Genomic DNA, 22360 nt, shown 5'->3' with positions numbered 1-22360 from the left:
TCATCGTCCTTGCCTCCGAAGCCAGGAGGATTTGGGGAAGAAGGCTGAGGAGCCATCTCTGCTGGTGCCATGCCCACTAGGGAGTCCCCCACACCACGGGAAGCCAAACAGGGAGCAAGTGGATGGTTTCTGTTCCCTTTGCACCACCTGAGCTACACAGATGGAGCAAATGGTGCAGGAAATCTGCCCCAGAATACTGACCCTTTGGACCTTATTGAAATAATGTTTGGCGCTCAGAGCAGAGGTGTCTCATCTTTCCAGTTTATGCTATATACAGCGCCAGGGCTTAAGCGAATGGCCAAGAGGTAGGGAGAGAAGAAAGAATGGAGAGTGACCTGAGACTGAGGGCACGTCTTCACTGGCAATATTACAGCACTGCCGCAGCAGCGCTTTAACGTGGCTGGTGTAGTCGCGGCAGAGCACTGGGAGAGAAAAACCACCTCCATGAGGGAAGTAGCTACCAGCGCTGGGAGCTGGTGCACTGTCTACACTGGCACTTTACAGCGCTGAAACTTGCAGCCCTCAGGGAAGTGTTTTTTCACACCCCTGAGCGAGAATTTTTCAGCGCTGTAAAGTGCCGGTGTAGACAAGCCCTCAGTTCTCCTATTGTTGACTGACCGGCTAGCTGTTCCAGCTTTGTTTCCTCTATTTTTCTTTTAAGTTGCATGTCTGTGTTTGTCCCTGTAATAATGGTTGTAATTATGGTAACTACTTTTAATTGAGGAGGATTTGCTTGTAGTGACACTGTGAAAAGCAGAGAACTTGGATATTCAGGTGAGGTTTTAACATCACAATAAGCTGTGCACAGCGCATATCAAAAAGCACTATTTGCTCCATGCTATGATTTCAAATACAGTCAACCAACATGACAAGACTCATATGCCATCTATCCATTATAAAACTAGCGAATGAAAAGACAGCACATAAAACAGAAACTAAAATTCACTCATAAGATCATTCAAAAGTCATCTGACAAATGTATACAAGACTAACCCCCTATTTCTGATGCTTCTACTGCCACTTTGCCAGGAGACATCTGTTCTATCTATTACATCAACCATAGGGCCTGTGCATTCTTTTTTTTTTTTTTTAAGGGGGATTTTGCACTATTGTTATACCTTCATGTGAAGGCCTTCCTGAGCCTAAAATAGGGAGCTTCATTTTATCCTTTGCAATGGCAAAGTAAAGATCCATAAAAAAAAATATGAATTGATAACTGAAGGTTGGTCTGCGCTTAAAAGTTATATCGGCATAGGCATGTCGGGTGCGAGTGTGAAAAAAACCCACAGCCCTGAATGACACAGCAATGACAACAAACCTCCAGTGTAGATACAGCTATGTTGATGGAAGAGCCCTTCTGTTAATGTAACTAACTTCATTCAGAGAGGTGGTGCTAATATATCAAAAGAAAAGCTCCTCTATTGGTGTAGGCTGGCTACACTAGAGGGGTGTGCTAACACCGCTGTGCTCCATCGTGCAGACAGAGCCTGTGGCTGGTGAGTTTAGCAAGGACAAAAAATAAAGACTTGAATCCTGTATGTTGAGAAACCCAAACCAACAAATAGATAAACCTTTAAACCAGTTAAATCGTTGACAAGGAGAATGATGTGTGGGGATACAGAATATCCATGTAATTTGGATAAAATGGAAATTCTAATATTGCATTTCTTAGAGGAAATGCATGCTCTAATGTGCTTAAACTGGAAAAGCTACAGGATCTGATGGTTTTAAATATTTCAGACACTTCCCTTTTTTGTCCAATTCCATTTCTTTGTATTAAGTTGCATAATTCTGCACCACTTAGTGGGCATGGAACTCTTTCTGTGCATCTTTACAAGAAAAGGTGAAGGTATGGCTTCAGTGAAAATAGATGGTTTATGCAGAAAATATGAGCGTCATACTTTTGCACCATTACTGGAGCTCCTCCAATGAAACTTATCCTTTATGTCTGAGTTTCTATTCATTTCCAATAAAACATCTGTTATACCAGTCACGTGAGGCATAATGAATTGCCTTCGGCTATGGAAACTATATGCACCTATCATTTTCACTTTTTTATTGGTTATTATGTGAGCAGGAGCAAATTCAAACAATTTTGCAACAACCAACCATTGGTTGATACCCAACCATTTGATAGTCAACCATTGTTAAAATAATAAATAAGGTGCCCATAAGCAGCTTTGGGTAAAGTTGTAATGGTGTATGATCATTTATATCATTAACATGGCCATTGTTAGACAACTGCAACGTATCGATGGAAAAGTTACAATCTATTAAATATGATTATTTGTATGCTAGTATCATCTTTGTATCTAAAGTTATGAATAGTGACTATGTACCAGTATTTCAAATGTGTTTGCTCCTGGGGTAACACTCCCAAGGTAATTTACATCCAGTCTGGCCAGCACATTTGTGAATGAACTATTCAAGTTGATGGCCCATGAAAGAATACTTAGCTCTCAAATGTGTCATAGAAGAAGCTTGTCCCCATCCGGTGAGTCTTCCTCTGGCCACTTTAGCCAAAATGGCTACTCCTATGAGTCATCAAAGCATGAAGGGCCCGTAACTTGCTCACGTGTCCCTGGACTCCATCTTGTGCCTGTAATTTTCCACAAACTAAGACAGAGAGCAATTCCTCCATATGTGAGAAGGTATACAAGTTCCTGAAGCATCTCCATTTTGCCTCTTTCCTGATCTGATCTCTGGGCTATGGACTTAGACCAACGGACTGAGGACCTTCCAATCTTTTTGGAAGTTACCAGAGACTTTACAGCCAGCAGTTTATTCCATCACTACTACAAACCTGATCCAAGAACTTTGCAATGATGGTATGTATATGATTTCTTTGATGATTTTAGCTCTCTCCTCCGTATTTTCTTGTCTAAATAAACCTTTAGATATTAGATACGAAAGCATTGGCAACAACATGATTATTGGGCAAGAGCTGAGCTATACAGTGACCTGGCTATGTGGGTGATCTCTTGGGATTAGAAAGACCCTTTGTTTGATTAAATTGGCTTTAAATAACCACACATTGTAAGTCGAGGTGGCTGAGTGGTGAAATGAGTGCTGGAATGCCAAAGGAGACTGCATTTTTTACTTTTTGTTAACCAGTGTGGCGAGACAGAAGTTTCCTTTTACTACTGGCTAGGTATATTTTATGATAGAATAACCACCAGTTTGGGGTGAGTTTGTCCTATTTCTCAGCAGTTTGTCCTGAATCTGGTATTCTCTGCTGCGATCCACTGAGGCACGGTGACTGACGTGCAGACATTTTCTTAGAGCTCTACAACCAAAATGGTCTTCTCACATTTAATCTGCTACATACAAGGCTTGTGTACTCTGCAATTATGAGTAAATTCTGCAACAAGGCCTCTCTGGTTTCTGAAACACTCCAGTGTAGAGCTGGCCAGAAAACAAGAATTCTGTTTCACAAAAAAAGAGGTCTCTTTTACACTGGGATGAACCAGACACCTTTGAAAAAATTTTGAGAAATTTTTTTTCAGAAAAATTTGAGAGACTTTATAGCCTGGGGGTGATAAGGCACTGACCTACTCTCATGTTATTGGCTATTCCGGGGTCTCTCTCTTATTTTGACAAGAATCTCCATCCTAGACCATCCATCCATTGCAACAAAAGTTATGTTTCCGCAAACCAGTGTGTTTCCACATACTGATATTTCAACGAATCTGCACTTTCCAACAAAACATTTTATTGAAAAATTCCCAACCAGCTCTATTCTAGGGTGTCAAACTGGAAATTTTACAGTTCTTGAAATTCATTGTGGGTGCAGGCATGTGGGATTTGAATGACAGAGTTGAGACAAAGTGGAAGTAAAGATTGAGTAAAGATTTACTATTGAGTAAAGATGCTTTGTTGAGGGATTTGGGTACAGACTGAGCAAGAACACATTTGTTCAATAACAGTATAGTCTTTCCTTCATTGAGTGGGTGAGACAGGTGTGGCTTGTGACCAGAATATACACATGTGGTTACAGCTAATACAACAGAAACATTGTTCAGAGTTCTATTGTTTTTTATGTTAAAATGAACCTTCAAGTAAACATGTCTGGTAGTTTCCAGGTGTACAACATACAATGGGATTTATTTACTGTTTCACTGTTTACCTTGCATGAATTAAGTAACTCTACCTTCCTGTAGTATGGCATTTTTGTGATGTGCTATGTAATATGATACAGTTTGTCCTCCATATATTAAATCAAAGTATTTAATAAATGAAAATATGGCATGTGAAGAAGTCTCAAAGTGAAAGCTGAAATTGTATTACAACCTTTTAATTAAGGCCTGAACATTCTCCAGGAACAACAGGAGAGAATGAAAGTTAGATGCTCTGCAGCTATTTCTTCAAGAATATAATATTTGACTACTTTTTAATCTATAAATAAACATAAATATATAGAGAAATTAAAGGCCAACAAGATACTATGGGCCTGATCTCTAGCAGTGGAAAGTCTGCCAGGAGGGGTGCTGCTGCACAGGTCTCCTACAATATCTTTTCCACCCTTGGAACCAGAAATGGCAGCAAAGTGGACAGGGCTAGCTGCGGAGTGGGTGGGACTAAGACACATAGGAGATGCACTGATTTAGTTGAGTATCCACTGCAGATTGAGAGGAAGTGTGGACCTATATGTAGGAGTTGAAAGAGAGCTATGAACTATGGAAACAATGGAAAAGCTTATTAGTGGCATGAATACCTACTGCACAGTTAGAAGGGTCAAGTATTGTCTTCAATTCTGACATCCTAAAATGTACTAGAGAATCTAGCTGGATGCAGAATAATGTAGTAGAAACAAAGGTGTCATTTTAAAAACAGTTTCTAGCCACCGCAGTTATAAATAAATAATTCCAAATGCAAACTGAATGTAAATCTATGCAGTGTTGTCTTTCTGCATTTGCAAACCAAAAGCTTGAATCAATACGTCTTAGATGTAGGAACTGTTTCATTCTGCAGCCCAGCATCTCCCATAATTCTGAAACATATGATTCCCCTCCTGTCCGCAGGTTCTGAAAGTGGTTCAGAACCTGCAGATAGGTTGGGGTGCAGGAGGGGTGCAGGCTCCTGCTGAGCGGCGCTTACTTCAGGCAGAGGCACAAAAATATATCCCTGCTTTCCTGGGGTGTACTACTTCCTTTAATCTAACAACATCTGAGTAATAGAACTTGCTTGGGCCCTTTAGTCTTCTCTATCATTCAGCAGTGTGACTTTCCTTATTACCTGACAACTTTCTATCACCAGTGATTTAAATAACCAAATAATACTCGTTATTTATATTACAAATAATTTGATTCAAAAATTATTTGATCAAATTAGTCAGGGAACAAATGAACTGAATGGCATTGTATGTAAACTGTTCAAAACTGTTTTCACTTAGATTAAATTTTACATTTGAGTCCAATAACTTTAAAGATTATCTAGTAGTACATTTTAATATTCAAATAATATAAAATATATTTAAAAGAGAGACAGCAACAAGATATTTGAATAGCAAGAAAGACAGTACCAAATTCAAATATTTAAAGGTGAAGATTTAAAGGAGGTAAGCAAAGGAAAAAGAGACAGCAATTTCAAGGATCCCTAGACGTAGCATCATCAACGCCATAAACATGAACAGTTTGCTAAGGCAAATACCCTGGGCACATGACAATGAAGACACACACAAATCAGTGAATGAAAAAAAAAAAAAGATTTGAACAGGCAGCATCTCTATTAAATGAAATTAAATTAGACAGCCCAGAAGACAGAACTCCTAGCAGCTCCTAAAAGGTGGAAGGTGACAGATAGCTTCTGAGGTGCAGATTGAGCAGGAATGTGGCCATCTTTGTCCCTTCACTGCAGTGTTAGCTTGAGTTATAACTCAAATGTCCTTAATCGATCCCACTGTACACAGGTAAGTCTCTAGCTCTAGTTAAGTGGCACTTTAAACTTGAGCTAGCTAGCCCATCGGGGATGAAGCCAGTTAGGGCAGTGAGGAATCAGTTATTCTGCACTACTACTACAAAAACTCTGTCTTGCTACTACAAACACTATGTGCTGTTCAGTGTTTTGTAGTGTGACTTGTCTTATATGAACCATTTTGAGAAGAGTTAACTCAAGTGTAGATTGATCAAACAACATTCCAGTGAAGACAAGCCCTAAGGCTAATTCCTGAGCACGAGGGAGGCAGCTGGGATTTGGCAATGGCAGTCTGCTTTTGTGAAGTGGTGAATTCCACTAACTAGAAGGAAAATTCCATGCAGCAGCTTCCTCAATTTCCTGTAATATCAAGCAGTTCCTATAAACAAAGAGGCTACCTCTCTGTTGATCAGTATAATGTTCAGTGCTAAATTGGTGAAGAGGCACGAGTTCCAGGATATAATTTAAAAAATTAATTTCAGTGTCTGAAATCCATGCAAAGTAAAATGGTTGACAAAAATCTTACCCCAATTACCATTATATGGTCACACATTATGCTCTTTTTGCTTGAAACAAATTGGCTAGTGCATCCATCCGCTACTAAAGATGTAAAATTCAGAAAAGTCCCTATTAATTCACTGCTGGCTGAAATATACTTCTGTGGAGTGCAAAATTAGAATGTTTCAGAAATATCAAAGCTGCCTTCATACAAAATTATATAGATTAACACCCATGAAAGCCAGAAGACATAAATTCTTAATAGCCTTTGAGACTATGAAATGTGTATCACCACAAAACCAAAATGTTTCGGAAACTGACACTGAATGAAGAGCTGTATTAAAAAACACAGCAGAAAAAAGTAGTCATATATATGAAGCACAACTATGAAAATGTTGAAGATTAACACTTTAAATGAAGGTTTCTCACCAAGGTCAATTTTACCATAAAACTGCCAAGAAATCTGGTAAAGAATAAAAACACTGTACAAGCTTCATTACTTTACATATTATTTTTAAAAAGTTGGATATTTGAAATGCGGGTGTTTTTTCTGATCATGTAAATTGCACATTTCAGCATGAAATTTAATTAAATTTAAAAAAACATATTGATAAAGAATGATTCAGGAAAACAATATAATTTATTTCTTTTAAAATAACCATCACCTCATATTTCCTGGTAAACAAGGAACTACTGGTCATAGTTCATTAGTAGTTTTTAACATATTCAAAGCTTTCTGGTATATATTCACACATTTTTTCCTAATGAGATAACTCGCGTTGTACTAAATAAGATTTCTATTAACTTTCATAATATCAGGTATGTATTACTCCAGGTAGATTAAGCTTATATCTCCTATCTTACCCTAAACATAACTTTCTACGTGGTCTGTTATAAATTCCTTCATTCAGGGAGTCCAGACACATTAGGGAATAATGATGCTAAGGACTGAACAGATATGGTAATTACTATGCCAGCAATGTTACTTATAGTACTATAACTAAAATACGGCAATACCAATAGTAAGGGTGAAAATCTTTTATAATTGAAATCCAGAGGATATTTTCCCATTATATACACGATTACTTGACAGCAAAATTACACGATCAAGCATTGTGACTGCAGACATCTATACATATGTTGAAATCCTGGTCCCATTGAAAGGGGCCAGGATTCCATCCCTAAATTCTGACACACTTTATCATGTAGGACAGTGCATTACTTACATTTTTAACTATGGCTTGGTGCTGAAAGTCACTTAGTTATATTTACTCAAAACAACACTAAACTACATTAATGTCTTTGATGATAAGAATGAAATGTCTTGGCAATACATTCCAATTGTAGCAGTGGAATACACTGTGATCACTTATTCTAATAAGATTAAATACACACACAAGCAACTTACTACAATAACGTTAGGGCTCTAATATCATCTCATGAAAGCAAGAAAATTCTGAGTTGAGGCTGCTAAAGCACTATTGACTATATGTTAACTATACCTAACAAACATAGTACTAATGGTGGCTGATGATTTGGAGGAGATGGATTCTTTGCAGCAAGCCAGCCCCTTTGAACGGCAAATGATCTGGAAGCAGACAGGTTCAGCTAGGATCAGCTGGCCACAGCTGAAAACATGGCCCAAGATCTCTATCAAATGCTCTCAGAACAAGATACTACATTTTGCTGTAAATATATAAAACAGGGGTAAATTAGGAGAGGTGCTGTAGCCTTAATTGGGGATATTTTTACTCTATGTATTTATAGTAGAATCCTAGAGTTATTTTAACTGGGTTTAGGATTTGAGGGTTTTTGAGGGTTTAAGAGCATAAATTGTACTGATATTATGATGCTGAAAGAAAACAATCATAATGCTGTCATTTATAATAATGAGTTGTCTATGCTCTTGCATTTTAACAATTTTGCTGTCATCTCAGTCTAGAAGCACAGCAAATTTTTGCTCTTCACACCAGACATAACTGCATTGTCATGGGTTCCTGGCTAACTGACACTGAGATTATTTTGCCATCATCATCTCACATTGTAACTGGGTCTCCATAGAGAGGCTCCATCAGCCATAGGAGAACAGCATATTGCCATGTATGCACTGTGCAAAATAACTGCTCTGGCTCAGTTGTTATTTTTCAGATTTAAATATCTGTCATTTGAGAATTCTTATTTTCTTAAATAAGAACATAAGAATGGAGATTGAGGGAGCAGGAACAAACCATCTCAATGTGCAGAAAGAATAGCAAATATGGCAGGCGACCAGCTTGGCTTAACAGTGAACTCTTCGGTGAGCTTAAACACAAAAGGGAAGCTTACAAGAAGTGGAAATTTGGACAGATGACTAGGAAGGAGTATAAAGATATTGCTCGAGCATGCAGGGGTTTAATCAGGAAGGCCAAAACACAGCTGGAATTGCAGCTAGCAAGGGATGTGAAGAAGGGTTTCTATAGTTATGCTAGCAACGAGAAAAAATCAGGGAAAGTGTGGGACCCTTAATGAATGGGGGAGGCAACCTAGTGGCAGATGATGTAGAAAAAGCTGACGTACTCAATGCTTTTTTTGCCTCGGTCTTCACAGACAAGGTCAGCTCCCACACTGCTGTCCTAGGCAACACAGTATGGGGAGGAGGTAAGCAGCCCTCAGTGGTTAAAGAACCGATTAAGGACTATTTACAAAAGCTGGACATGCACAAGTCCATGGGTCCAGATCTAATGCATCTGAGGGTGCTGAGGGAATTGGCTGATATGATTGCAGAGCCATTGGCCATTATCTTTGAAAACTCGTGGTGACCGGGGGAGGTTCCGGAAGATTGGAAAAAGGCAAACATAGTGCCCATCTTTAAAAAAGGGAAGAAGGAGAACCTGAGGAACTAGAAACTGGCTAGCCTCACCTCAGTCCCTGGAAAAAATCATGAAGCAGGTCCTCAAGCCCATTTTGAAGCCCTTGGAGGAGAGGAAGCTGATCAGGAACAGTCAACATGGATTCACCAAGGACAAGTCATGCCTGACCAACCTGATTGCCTTCTATGATGAGATAACTGGCTCTGTGGATATGGGGAAAGCAGTGGACGTGATATATCTGAACTTTAGCAAAGTTTTTGATACGGTCTCCCATAGTATTCTTGCCAGCAAGTTAAAAAAAGTATGGATTGGATGAATGGACTATAAGGTGGATAGAAAGCTGGCTAGATTGTCGGGCTCAATGGGTAGTGATCAATGGCTCGATGTCTAGTTGGCAGCCAGTATCAAGCGGAGCATCCCAGGGGTCGGTCCTGGGGCCGGTTTTGTTCAACATCTTTATTAATGATCTAGATGATGGATGGATTGCACACTCAGCAAGTTCTCAGAGGACCTTCTAAGCTGGGGGGAGAGGTAGATATGCTGGAGGGTAGGGCTAGGGTCCAGAGTGACCGAGATAAATTGAAGGATTGAGCCAAAAAGAAATCTGATGAGGTTCAACAAGGACAAGAGCAGAGTCATGCACTTAGGACGAAAGAATCCCATGTACCGTTACAGGTTAGGGGACCGACTGGCTAAGCAGCAGTTCTGCAGAAAAGAACCTGGATGAGAAGCTGGATATGAGTCAGCAGTGTGCCCTTGTTGCCAAGAAGGTCAACGGCATATTGAGCTGCATTAGTAGGAGCATTGCCAGCAGATTGAGGGAAGTAATTATTCCCCTCTATTCTGCACTGGGGAGGCCACATCTGGAGTATTGCATCCTCCCCACCCCCCAAGTACAGAAAGGATGTGGACAAACTGTAGAGAATCCGGTGGAGGGCAACAAAAATGATCAGGGGGCTGGGGCACATGACTCACGAGGAGAGGCTGAGGGAACGGGGCTTGTTTTGTCTGCAGAAGAGAAGAGTAAGGGGGGATTTGACAGCAGCCTTCAACTACCCAAATGGGGGTTCCAAAGAGGATGGAGCTCGGCTGTTCTCTGTGGTGACAGATGACAAAACAAGGAGCAATGGTCTCAAGTTCCAGTGGGAGAGGTTTAGGTTGGATATAAGGAAACAGGATTTCACTAGGAGGGTGGTGAAGCACTGGATTGGGTTACCTAGGGAGGTGATGGAATCTCCATCCTTAGAGGTTTTTAAGATCTGGCTTAACCAAGTCCTGGCTGGGCTGATTTAGTTTGTATTGGTCCTGCTTTGAGCCAGAGATCTAAGGTCTGGTCCAAGGCCCACAGAGGTACTGGGAGGCAGAGGAAGGCAACAGGTCCAAACTCCATTGCCTATGATGAGTGGTCTTTACACTGCAGTCTGCCACAGGGAGTGGGGGCTTGGTGATGACTGGCAGTAGCCCAGACTGAGGTAAGGTGGGGATAGGAGGTTGGGGGTTCCCCAGGAAGGGGAGACCCAGAGGCAGAGTGTGTGGGTACTGCCAGGGGGCAGAACCCTAGAGAAAGGGGCACCGAGGTCTGAGAGAGATGGGGGGCCGGAGTTGTGTGGATCACTGGCCTGCAGAGGGTGCTCTGCACTGGAAAAAGATATTTTCCCCAATGACCAGCAGAAGGTGCTGCAGGGGTGATTCTGCTCCTTTACACATAGACACATGAGATGTACCTAAGAGGTATAAAATATCGGTGCAGCAGAGATGCCAATTCAGATATATTTTTGGGAGGGTTACAAATTAAGTGGGTCACCTTTAACTGATATGGTTAATTTCTTAATAGCTAAACACTAACTGTACAGAATAATAGCTGAAAAGTGAGAGGGGGTTCATTTGTATCATATTTCTTCTGTGGACATTCCGAGTCCACAATAACCCTCTATATGTATGTGCATTCACAAGCATGCATGGGAATGTCTTGTGTCGATATAAAAATTAGAAACTTGGGCAATACATTTATAATCACCAAGATAAAACCAGGCTCTGTTGCTTGCTACTGTAATTACATTAATAAAAGCACTGCTGAATGATGAAGAAATATGATATTTATGCTTGAGGGATTAAAAATCACCATTCATTTACAGCCCAGCAGTTGATAAATCCAGTCTTTCACCACAGATAATAGTTATTAAAATATATTTTAAACATAGGTAAAACAATGCTTCAGTATGTTAGATTGATTATATTCAAACATGCCTACAAGGCTCAATCCTCAAACTTCAAATCTCATTTTAAAATCATGTCTTTAATCTTACTTTGCTCAGTATATCCTCAGAGTGCATATTAAAAAGGAGGCCAATTTTACTACAGCCAAATGGGAATTCATCAAATTTTAATTCAGATACTTTAAATGTTCTAGAAAGATAGGTAAAAATGTGACTGGTGTTTTAATCTATATTTATGAACTGATATCGTGTTTCCAAATTCTGCCAAGGAGGTTGGACCTACATAGGTTGGGCAGAATTTGATTTTATATATATATATACACATTTCAAAGGATAATAGCAATGCTTTTTAAACTTTTATTTTTATTTATTAATATTTTCACAGTTGAGGGAAATTATGTGGGGAGGGTCAGACAATGAATGGATGGGCTCAGGCAGTTATTTAATGGCAGTAGACATTGAGATTCAAAAAGTTAAAGCTTTATAAACGTTAAAACAAACTGCGAACATCAGATAACAAAATATAGGAAATAAATATCAGTAAATCAAACTCTCATAAGTTCTTAAGCAGCATTTTTTCTTACTTTTGCTGTCTGCAAATTTTGATTATTATCAATGTAAATATTTTTCCATCAGTTTGTGTGCGTGTGGTGAAATCAACATTTACCCATAAAAACCTAATCCTTCCAAACATCCTTTTGGATAGGAGAGCCAAAATGGACACAGAAACCCAGTGTGGATATAGAGAGACATGACCATCTTTCCCACACTTAGTGGTAAAGTTATGGGGAATGGTCAGCCGTTAATTGAGCAACTTCCTCTAGAATTATGATAATTTAATTTCAATTTAGATTTACTTTTAAACCTTAAAAACAAGCATGGAGAAGTACTGTTTATTCAGATTACACATACAAAAAACAGCCGTGTTTGTTAGTCTGTATTCGCAAAAAGAAAAGGAGTACTTGTGGCACCTTAGAGACTAACCAATTTATTTGAGCATGAGCTTTCGTGAGCTACAGCTCCGATGAAGTGAGCTGTAGCTCACGAAAGCTCATGCTCAAATAAATTGGTTAGTCTCTAAGGTGCCACAAGTACTCCTTTTCTTTCTACATACAAAAAACTACATTAATGAATGATAGATTGGCAAAGCCTAATATCAAAAGTTAGGAAAGGTCAGAAATAAGACTGCCCATAAAACCTTAATTCGGCCCCCTTGTGCACTTACATTATGATAGTCTCCAAATATAAGTTCACCTACTTTTTTCCCCCCCTCACTAGATCCTAGCTTCATTCAGTGAATGGGTAGCTTATCCACTTTCTTTTTAGTCACATTCAATGTATGGCACAGATCTTTATCCAAACCTTGCACTGAATACAGAATTACTCATTTCCCTGTAGGTGTTTCTATGTTGCTCTCACCATAGTTTCTGAGCACTTCACAAACATTAATGAATGTATCCTCAAAACAATCTAGTGACATTAAGTTTTACATTTTTCAGCTGGGGAACTGAGAAACACGGAGATTTAGGCCAAAATAGTCAAAAGTGTCCACTAATTTTGGACACCAACTGGAAACACCTAGAATCTGATTTTTTCAAAGTACTTATCATTTTTATCAAACTTTTATCTGTTCTAAACACAACTCTAACTGACTTCATTTGCAGTTAGAGATAAGGTGGGTGAGGTAATATCTTTTATTGGACCAATTTTTGTTGGTGAGAGACTAGCTTTCAAGCATATACAAAGCTCTTCTTCAGGTCAGTTACAGTTGTGAGTGCTCAACACTCCTGCAAAAAAGACCCCAGGTGTCTCACATGGGGCGCCCAGAAAATAAGGAACGCACAATTACTGGCAAAGGTGAACATTTTGGGTTAAGTGACTTGCCCAGCATCACATAGAAACTGTGGCAGAGGAAGGAAAAAATCCAGTTCTCCAGGGCAACATTCAAGTCTCTTAACCATGTGACAATTCTCCCTCTTCCTGCAATCTCCTGCCTTATTCTCTACATACCTTCCAACTTCGACCACAAATAAAGCTGGGATCCTATAGACAATAGCCTCCTTTACTACACAGCCTTGATTAATCCCCAGAGCACTGCCCATCAGGTGCACTCAATGAAGCAGATGCCCTGTGCACTTATCCAATCCCCTCCAAAGCTGGCTCTTGCCCCCACCCCCATCTCCTGAAACACCAATCCAGCACCCTCTATTCCTTACCCCTCTGCATTCAAATCAGGTTGCTACCTCCTCCTTTGCTTCCTTTCTGGGCACCAGCAGGGGGAACACCAAGTATACAGAAGAGCCAGACTCCCTGTATTCAGTTCCTGTGCCTGGTGTCACAATGGCCCCCCATCAGCTGGGAGGAGTAATTGCAGGGGAAGGCCTGCTAAATCCCTCACAATTTGTGCTGGAACTTGCTGGCTCCCTTTGCAGGGATGACACACACAATCTGGTCACACGTAGGAGCCGAGAGAGGGCGAAGCATGCTTAGTGCAGACAGAATCTTTGAATTATAACTGCAGTGCCAAACTCTACCAAGTTTCTACTGAGCATGTATGAATTGTGATTTTTAAGAGACTCATAATTTGACCAAATTTGGGTGAATATTCACAGGGATGAGGAAAGACTTAACTTGTAATGCAATTTTCACATGGGCAAAACCAATGTGTTTTCCCCAAATCTTGTTCTTGGAAATGGCTGATTTTATTTTTTCTCAGAAAGAAAAGGAGTACTTGTGGCACCTTAGACTAACAAATTTAGAAAGCTCATGCTCAAATAAATTTGTTAGTCTCTAAGGTGCCACAAGTCCTCCTTTGTCTTTCTGTGAATACAGCCTAACACGGCTGCTACTCTGAAACCTTATTTTTTCTGAAACTTTCCAAAAAAATTCAGCCTGAGGCAGGCAACTTGCATCATCACAAATTCCAGTCTAGAAAGTTAGTCTGGCAAAGTTATAAGCCACTGACAACAGGAAAGTGTCAAGCAGCCTTAATTTTAGGTGATGCTAACAGCTCCACCTATAAGCTAGGTTTGGACTTTGGCCAAATTGAAGTCAATGGCAAAACTCCCATTGACTGCAAAGGGGCTGGGTTTCATCCTTTGCCTCGTCCTGTCTAAGGAGTGGTAGCTTCACTGCCACAGGAGGAGCCCAGGGAAAAATCTGTGACTCAGTAAGGTATGGCTGGTTTTTTCAGGATGCAGTTTACTTCCTGCCTTGTGTCAGTTCAGCTGGCCATGCATTTGTGGAAAAGGGAGCCACAAGGGTGCAAACAAAGCTCCATTCACTCACTGCCCCTCTCCAACCCCTTCCTGTCCTCCTGCTCATGTAGGGCAGTAGTGGTACCATGGACCCTATTCTCCCTCTACACCTAGACTCTATTAAGATACCCAGTTGCAGGGGACTGAGTCCCCTTCTTCCATGTGGGCTGCAGAGGCCTAGGTTATAATCTTGCCTTTAAAGAGTATTAAATAATATAAGAATTGGATTATGTTCAGCTCTCATGAAGAAAAAAAAAAACAGGGCAAAACAAAAATATCTGCCAAGTCAATATAAAAAGCCACCCAAGTAGCCACTGAATAGAAGCACATTGTGTACTACAGGAAATTCTACTGTCATCTGCCTGAAGCTATACAGATGAGAACATTCTTTTCTTATGTGTAGTACCACTTTAATATCTCTCTGTAATATTCCTATTCTGTCTTCATAAATGATGTGTTGTGGTCAATTACTGCTTCACAAGTATCTATGAAGGTCTTCTGGGGCTTTTTTGCAGTAGAGCCTAATTATTTAGTAGACAAAAATATCTTCACAACCAGCGAAGGAACATAATATTACATACATGCAAAGAAGTAATTCTTCCACTGTACTCTGCGCTGATTAGCTCTCAACTAGAGTACTGTGTCCAGTTTTGGGCACCATATTTCAGGAAAGATGTGGACAAACTGGAGGAGGTCCAGAGAAGAGCAACAAAAATGATTAAAGGTCTAGTACACATGACCAATGAGGGAAAATTGAAAAAACTGGGTTTAGTCTAGAAAAGAGAAGATGGGGGGGGGGGTCTAGTCCCCTCCACTCAAGGCAGGACTAAGTAAGTGACCTCTCAAGGTTCCTTCCAGTCCTATGATTCTATCAAGTCTTTCCAGCTATGCCCTTTTTATCTTGCAAATTCCGAGTCACCTCCATCATTGTTGGCATATTTTATCATTGTTTAATAAAAAATCATAATCATGATGGTAATCCATTGTGGCATATGGTTTCCAATGTGGGCAGAAGAACGTAGAACATTCTTTATCACAGGTACTCTGGAATTAATGCCCTACAGAAATACACTTAAGCACACATCTAACCACTTTTAGAAAGTTGCAAAGATGCATTTTTTTTCTCAGATCATCTCAAATTATTAGACTCCAAGTTGGCCTAGCTGAAAGTTGTTCACAGCACAGGGTTTACTCTGTTATCAAAATTGCTAGTATCTCCATGTAACCTGCATAAGAGGTATCCAGATACTATAGTTATGAGAACCTATAATGGGTTCACAGCGTTCTTCTGTTTACACACCTCATTGGCAGGTGCTGGAACCACTGGCGGATTCCTGCTGTCTCACTGTGACAGGTGGGATTTAAGTCCACCCCTCTAAGAGAAATAGTTGCTCTTTGACCTAAGAAAGAATGGTCTTTTCAGGAAACTACTAGGAAAAGCTAAAGTTTAAAGGGAAAAATTAAGGTGTACACATTTATCCTTCTCATTATTTGAGATACTAGTAAAGCCAAATCCCAGGAAGGGCATAAGTCTGGACTAAATACATGTACAGTTTCAGTTCGGTGCAGGGTTAGACCTCCACCTGTACTATAAATACCTGTAGTAGTGATGATGATGATGATTGGAGAGTCATAGATTTGTACTATCCTAGACTGATTAACACCAGTCTAAGTACTGGATGGTAAGTATATACTATGTTAAATCCCCAGTATATAAATACTTTTGCTAACTTCCTCAAGTGCATTTTCTCCTCCTATCTTTGAGTACCTAGGTCAAGTTTTGAACACAGGTATAACTTTGAAAAGAATGATTATGGGGTTGGAGCAATTTATAGCCTTTATCCAAAACTCATCATACAGAGAGGTATGCACATCGGCCTTCCTGAGGTACTGAGTCTCTCCCTTGTTCATCTTTCGTCCACAATCATGCCAAGAGACATCCTAATGATATGGCTCTCCCTCAACTTTCCCTCAACTTTTCCTTAGGTACAATGCTGTTCTGAATCCACAGCTGACCCTATCTCTGCCTCCGATGTGGGAGAGTTATTCAAGCTACTCCTATACTTCCAAGTCTGCTCCAGCAGAACTCCCTCTAGTTTGTTTTTTATTTCCCACTATACCTGCAGAATGCACTGATCACAGAATGGTGCACAGATCCAATGAATATCTGGAGGAATGAATTAGTATTCTGGGAACAGCATGAAGAACATTCCTAACAATATGAACTAGTATCCTGTGTATGGCTGGGGCAGAGGACTGTACAGCAAATGGGAGACTCACTAGCAGGCATCATAAATATTTTTGCAAGTTTGTGTGTCTGAACTGAGGAGTGTCTTCTCATGTCACACTTAAAAGGGAACAAGTGGCCAATTAAATTACACACCTTATTAGGCACCATTCCAGGTGCTGGTGAGCCTCTTATTGTGCTTTAATATTTATAAAGACAAAAATGTATTTGCTGGATAGCAGGTGAAAGAGACCTAATTAGGAATAAAAACTGTTAAAGGAAGAAAAATATCCATTCAAAGTTAATTGAATAAACGTCTACCAAAAAATAAAACTGAAATTCAGAGAAATAAGTGCCTTTCAGGAGTAGTATAGCATCAAAAATATCAGTTACGCAAGATGTATTAGAACACTATAACCACCACTGAAGTAATACAAACATAACAACCTGTACTGTGAGGAACAATCCTTTGTTGGGAAGGAGATGGAATGGATGACCTATTAAGGTTTTTCCATCTCTGACTTCTGTGATTCAGTATACAAGAAAGGAGGTGTGTCCATCACAGAAATATCAAAATCTGACTAGTCTACAAATAGACAAGGTCAGGCTCTAACAAGACAGAATCTATTTAATATTCTCACAATAATAATAAGGTGGTGTCCGTCGTGGGATTATTTCTTAAGAACAGATGCTTCTGATCCTCCAGAATGCCTCACCCCTCCCCACTCACCCACATTGCTGAGGAAGAAATGCACCAAGGTCATCAGGTCTCTTTTTTTTAAAGATATCTAAAAACTAATTAATGGTGGCTGAATAATTTCTAGTTATTGGAATGGACTCATTTCCATCACTGGGTTAAACAAATATAAGCTTTACATCTAAAAGTTCACTAGAGATACATGCAAGTTAAGATGTAACATCTGCACATAAAATATTGTTTTCTAGCTACTGCAGAAGGTATCATCAATGAAACTATCATTTGTCTCCTTTCCCAGGATATAACAATATCAGTGACCCTTGATTCAAGCATCAAATTCTGATGTCAAGAAATGTTTAAGTACAGCATTTACACAAAGATTTGATATTTGATCACAAAGTAACAATGTGATTTAAATTAGTTTTGTCATGAGTTTCAATAAGTAAGGCTCTGACATAGCAAACATGTTTACTAAGCTCTAGAAACTCCAACAATACAAAAACACAATCAATACAGTTTGGAACCTTCTGCACCGATTGGAAATCATATTCTCCTTGCAGAATCAGGAAACAAGGAGATTCAGAACAAGAGTTTCACATTAACTCCATGTAACATATTTAATTTAAATGTTATTCCAGCAAAACTTACACTTGAATATTATTTCATTGGGATAGGCATGAGGGGAGCAGAAGTAGTTAAAATAGCAACAAATCTTTAATTGATTATAAAATTCATATTAAGTCTCCCAATGGAGAAATGGGAATTTTATTTTTAAATCACCATTTGGAGTGCCCTTATGAAGGACTGTAACATTCCTCTTGAAATGGACTGTATTTCAAGGCATGTCAGGGCAAACAGCAAAAATGTTTTTGCGAGGCCCAGGCTTGGCACAGAAGGCACTGAAGTAGTTAACTTTTTAGGAGATATTTTAGAGTCCTTCCTCCACTGGATGTTTGATGTTTAGAGGCTCTTAAATTGGTTCAGTCTTTCAAACAATATCACTTAAACCACTTAAGTCCCTAAAATATTTCAAATGTAAAGCAACTGAGCATTTATATTTATTCAATAGTAGACAAACACCTTCATATCATTTGTACTGGTTGTAATTACTTAAATGTGTTCATCAGAGTTACAATTATCTTTATTAAAATTGAAGTTATTTTCTGTTAAAGTAAAAGGTTTATTTATTTCTAACTTGCACATGATCGTAATTAATCTATCAGAGCAATTAAATTACAAACCTCTACACTGCTTTAGTATGTGCAAGGTATTATACAAGTAGAATGATCTGTGCTGCAACAGAATCTTATTTATCTTCTTATTTGCCACTTCCCTATTCAGGATGGCCAATATTTATAGCCTTTATCCAAAACTCATCATACAGAGAGGTATGCACATCGGCCTTCCTGAGGTACTGAGTCTCTCCCTTGTTCATCTTTCGTCCACAATCATTCCAAGAGACATCCTAATGATATGGCTCTCCCTCAACTTGTCTTCAGTTGGAGCACTACATTACATTACATCCTATACAGCCTCTTTTTGTTTCCTATCAGTGTTCAACCATTTGACCATCTCAACATCTTCATTTCTGTGGTGGAGAGCATGTTTATTTCCCTTCCTGGCCAAGTCTCTGCTCTGTATATTAAGATGTGTCAAATTACAATTTTATGTACTGAACCAGAATCTGAACAACTTTATTTCTCTTGAAGCATATTAACTCTGAAAAATGAGCATTCTGAGAGCCAGAAACAACTCTGATAGAGGAATATATCCAAGGCTTGCAGGAAGGTTACTGGCAGTCAGGAGATGGGTCAGGCACAAGTTCTCAATCTGGAGGTTGCAACCAACCTGCTTCCCCCATATTGCTAAAGGGGAAGGAGGTCTCAGCTAGATGAGAAGGGGGTTCTGGTCTGAATAAAGGGCTTTCAATATGAAAAAATTGAGGACCACCACACCTAAGGCAAGCTAGCTGCTGGAAATCTTCCCTACTCCCTAAGCCAGGGTTCTTTTTTCATAACCAAACCCCTTTATTCAGATCAGAACCCTCCTTCCCATCTAGCTGGGACCTCCTTCCCCTATAGCAATATGGGGAAAACAGGTTGGTTGCAACCTCCAGGTTGCAAACCTATGCATTAGATCATGAAACCAGAACCTCTCACCCTCTTCCCTAAACAGGTACCAAAAGGGAAGGGGGTGAATTTTGGCAACTGAAAGACCAGTTTAAGTGGGAGGATAATCAGGTCACAGACTATTTTTGGAAGAAAGCAGTGGAGAATACTGACAAATAGCAACATCCAAAAGCTCAAGGTTCAAACTCATGAATGTAAGTCTTCTTAAAACCAAAACCTTCATTTCTCTTGATCCAAATGAGGATGAAGCTTCCTCTTTGAGTACTATGCCCTCTCCTCTCGTCTCTCATGCAAATCAATACATGTACCAACAGCTGTGGGGAAGATGGGGGTGCTTAATGTGAAAGGTCAGTTGTTTCCTCCTCACTATACAGAAACTGGGTAATGAAAGGTTTTGGACAAATGGGATCCAGTTTGCAGACTCTTCTGTTCCCCTCTAAAGTACTGTCACCGAGGGCTTGTCTATACTTATAGTGCCACTGTGGTGCTTAGTGAAGACGCTACCTCCACCAACAGGAGAGCATCTCCCACTGATGTAAGGCAATACACACTACACTCTGTATTAGGTCAGATTTTCCACATCCCTAAGTGATGCAGTTATACTGACCAAAGTCTGTAGTGTAGACCAAGGATCAGTGAAATAGGAGCCACTGATTTCCCTTGCAGGACAAGAAGAGGAACTACTGCTACCTCCATCACTCTCTTCTGCTCCAAGAGGTGCCACTGCATTGGATGAGAAGGTATTACACATCAAATAATACTAGTCCTCAAAATTTCTTCATTGATAGTAAATATGTGGAAGCTAATATAACTTTACAATACACAGTTTAACACAATGAGTAAAATTTTCAAAGGAGTCTCTGTCCCATTTTCAAATGTGACAGGCCCTTAGGAGCTTAAGTCCCATTGACCAGCAACAAGACTTAGGTATGTCTTCACTACAAGTGCTACAGACACTTGCTACTGCAACAGAAAGGGTTTTTTCCACCACTGTAGTAAATCTATCCCCTTGAGAGGTGGGAGCTAGGTTGATGGAAGAATTCTTCCATCAATCTACCATTGTCTACACTGGGGCTTAGGTCAGCCTAACCATCTCTCTCAGGGGTGTGATCTTTCCACATCCATGAGCAACATAGTTAGGTTGACCTAAATTTTACATGTAAAGCAGGCCTTAGGCTCCTAAGTTGCTTCTGAATATGGGACTTAGGTGGTGCTTTTCAAAAATTTAACCTGAATCACTAATATGTCTCCTGCATTTTATGTTTGTTTCATGATTTTTGGTACTTCATTATAAATCTATTATTATCCATAAGTTTCATACAGTATTTATTACTATAAATTCAAGTTTCAAGAAGTCAAGGCATATTTGGCAGCACACAATGTGTGCATAGACTTTACTTATATCCTTTGTCAGTAGATAGTAAAAAACAATTTAAAATATTGAAGGTATTCTTACACTTCACCATGTCAATTACTACAATAAATCCTTTTATATGAAAATATGGTTCAGAAACACTTTTAGCTTTTGTTTTAGGGAACATTCATTTATTCTCCAGAAAAGATTGTATAACAATTTGTATAAAAGAAAACAAAGGGAAAAATCACTCCTTTTTAAATTTCACAAAAGGTAATGTTATAAGAACATAAAGAATGGCCATACTGGGTTTGACCAACAGTCCATCTAGCACAGTATCCTGTCTTCCGACAGTGGCCAGCATCACATGCTTTAGAGGGTGTGACGTTGCACTCCATATTAGTTTATGAAAATATGCTAATGAGTGTGAATAAGCTTCATGCAAAAGGTCTCTTCTAACGTATCATTACAAAGTTTATAATCTACTGAGTGTGTTCATCCTATTCGTATGAATGTATCATTCTTGTATCTGACACTAGAAATATGAAATGTAACTCTGAGGTCCTACTGTAATTATGCAAAGTGTGGGTCATTAATGGTGGTTTGGAATCTTGATGGTTCCCATTAACCAGGACAATTGCTGTAGATGGCTCTGTTTACTTGCAAGCCTTTCTGTGAGTCAGGCTGGGAAGAATGAAGGCTTGGGGTCTCACAGGACACGTGACCATGTCACCTGGTACTGGAATCTATCTTAAACCTGGTGCTTTTCCATTAGAAGGATGGGTGGGGACCCAGAGAGACAAAAGATTCCCGCCTTGTGCCAAAACTATATAAGGGGGTGGAACAGAACAAAGGGGCTGCAGTGATATGAAATCCCCTAGCTACCACCTGAGGTGGAACAAGGACTGTACCAAGGGAAAGGATTGGGCCCAGACTAGAAAGGAATCTAGTCTGTGAAAGAAGCTTATTGGAACATCTCTGAGGGTGAGATATTATCTGTATTCAGTTTCCTACTGTATTAGGCTTAGACTTGCATGTTTTTGTTTTGTTTTGCTTGGTAACTTACTTTGTTCTGTCTGTTATTACTTGGAACCACTTAAATCCTACTTTTTATACTTTAATAAAATAACTTTTTGCTTACTACTGAACCCAGAGATAATGACTAATACCTGGGGGCGCAAACGGCTGTGCATATCTCTCTATCAGTGTTATAGAGGATG

At 39.5% G+C, this 22360-nt stretch overlaps 1 protein-coding gene across 5 annotated transcripts in view; it reads right to left on the bottom strand.

Annotated features, from left to right (window-relative positions):
• CRPPA (CDP-L-ribitol pyrophosphorylase A) overlaps positions 1-22360 on the bottom strand; it is a 201659-nt gene that overhangs the window by 28879 nt on the left and 150420 nt on the right. Inside the window, exon 10 of one of the 5 annotated variants that reach the window (XM_073333801.1) lies at positions 20394-20509. The exons of 3 other annotated variants lie outside the window; for them this stretch is intronic. In XM_073333801.1, coding sequence (XP_073189902.1) covers positions 20394-20509 — 116 coding nt within the window. Of the gene's footprint in view, positions 1-948; positions 2600-20393; positions 20510-22360 lie in introns of those variants that run through there. One more of the 5 variants, XM_073333804.1, reaches the window with a different exon arrangement.

Source organism: Lepidochelys kempii, chromosome 2 (genome assembly GCF_965140265.1).
Source record: "Lepidochelys kempii isolate rLepKem1 chromosome 2, rLepKem1.hap2, whole genome shotgun sequence".
Taxonomy (NCBI): Eukaryota; Metazoa; Chordata; order Testudines; family Cheloniidae; genus Lepidochelys; species Lepidochelys kempii.
The sequence above is the reverse complement of the archived record's forward strand: the minus strand, read 5'-3'. Positions and strand labels throughout refer to the sequence as shown.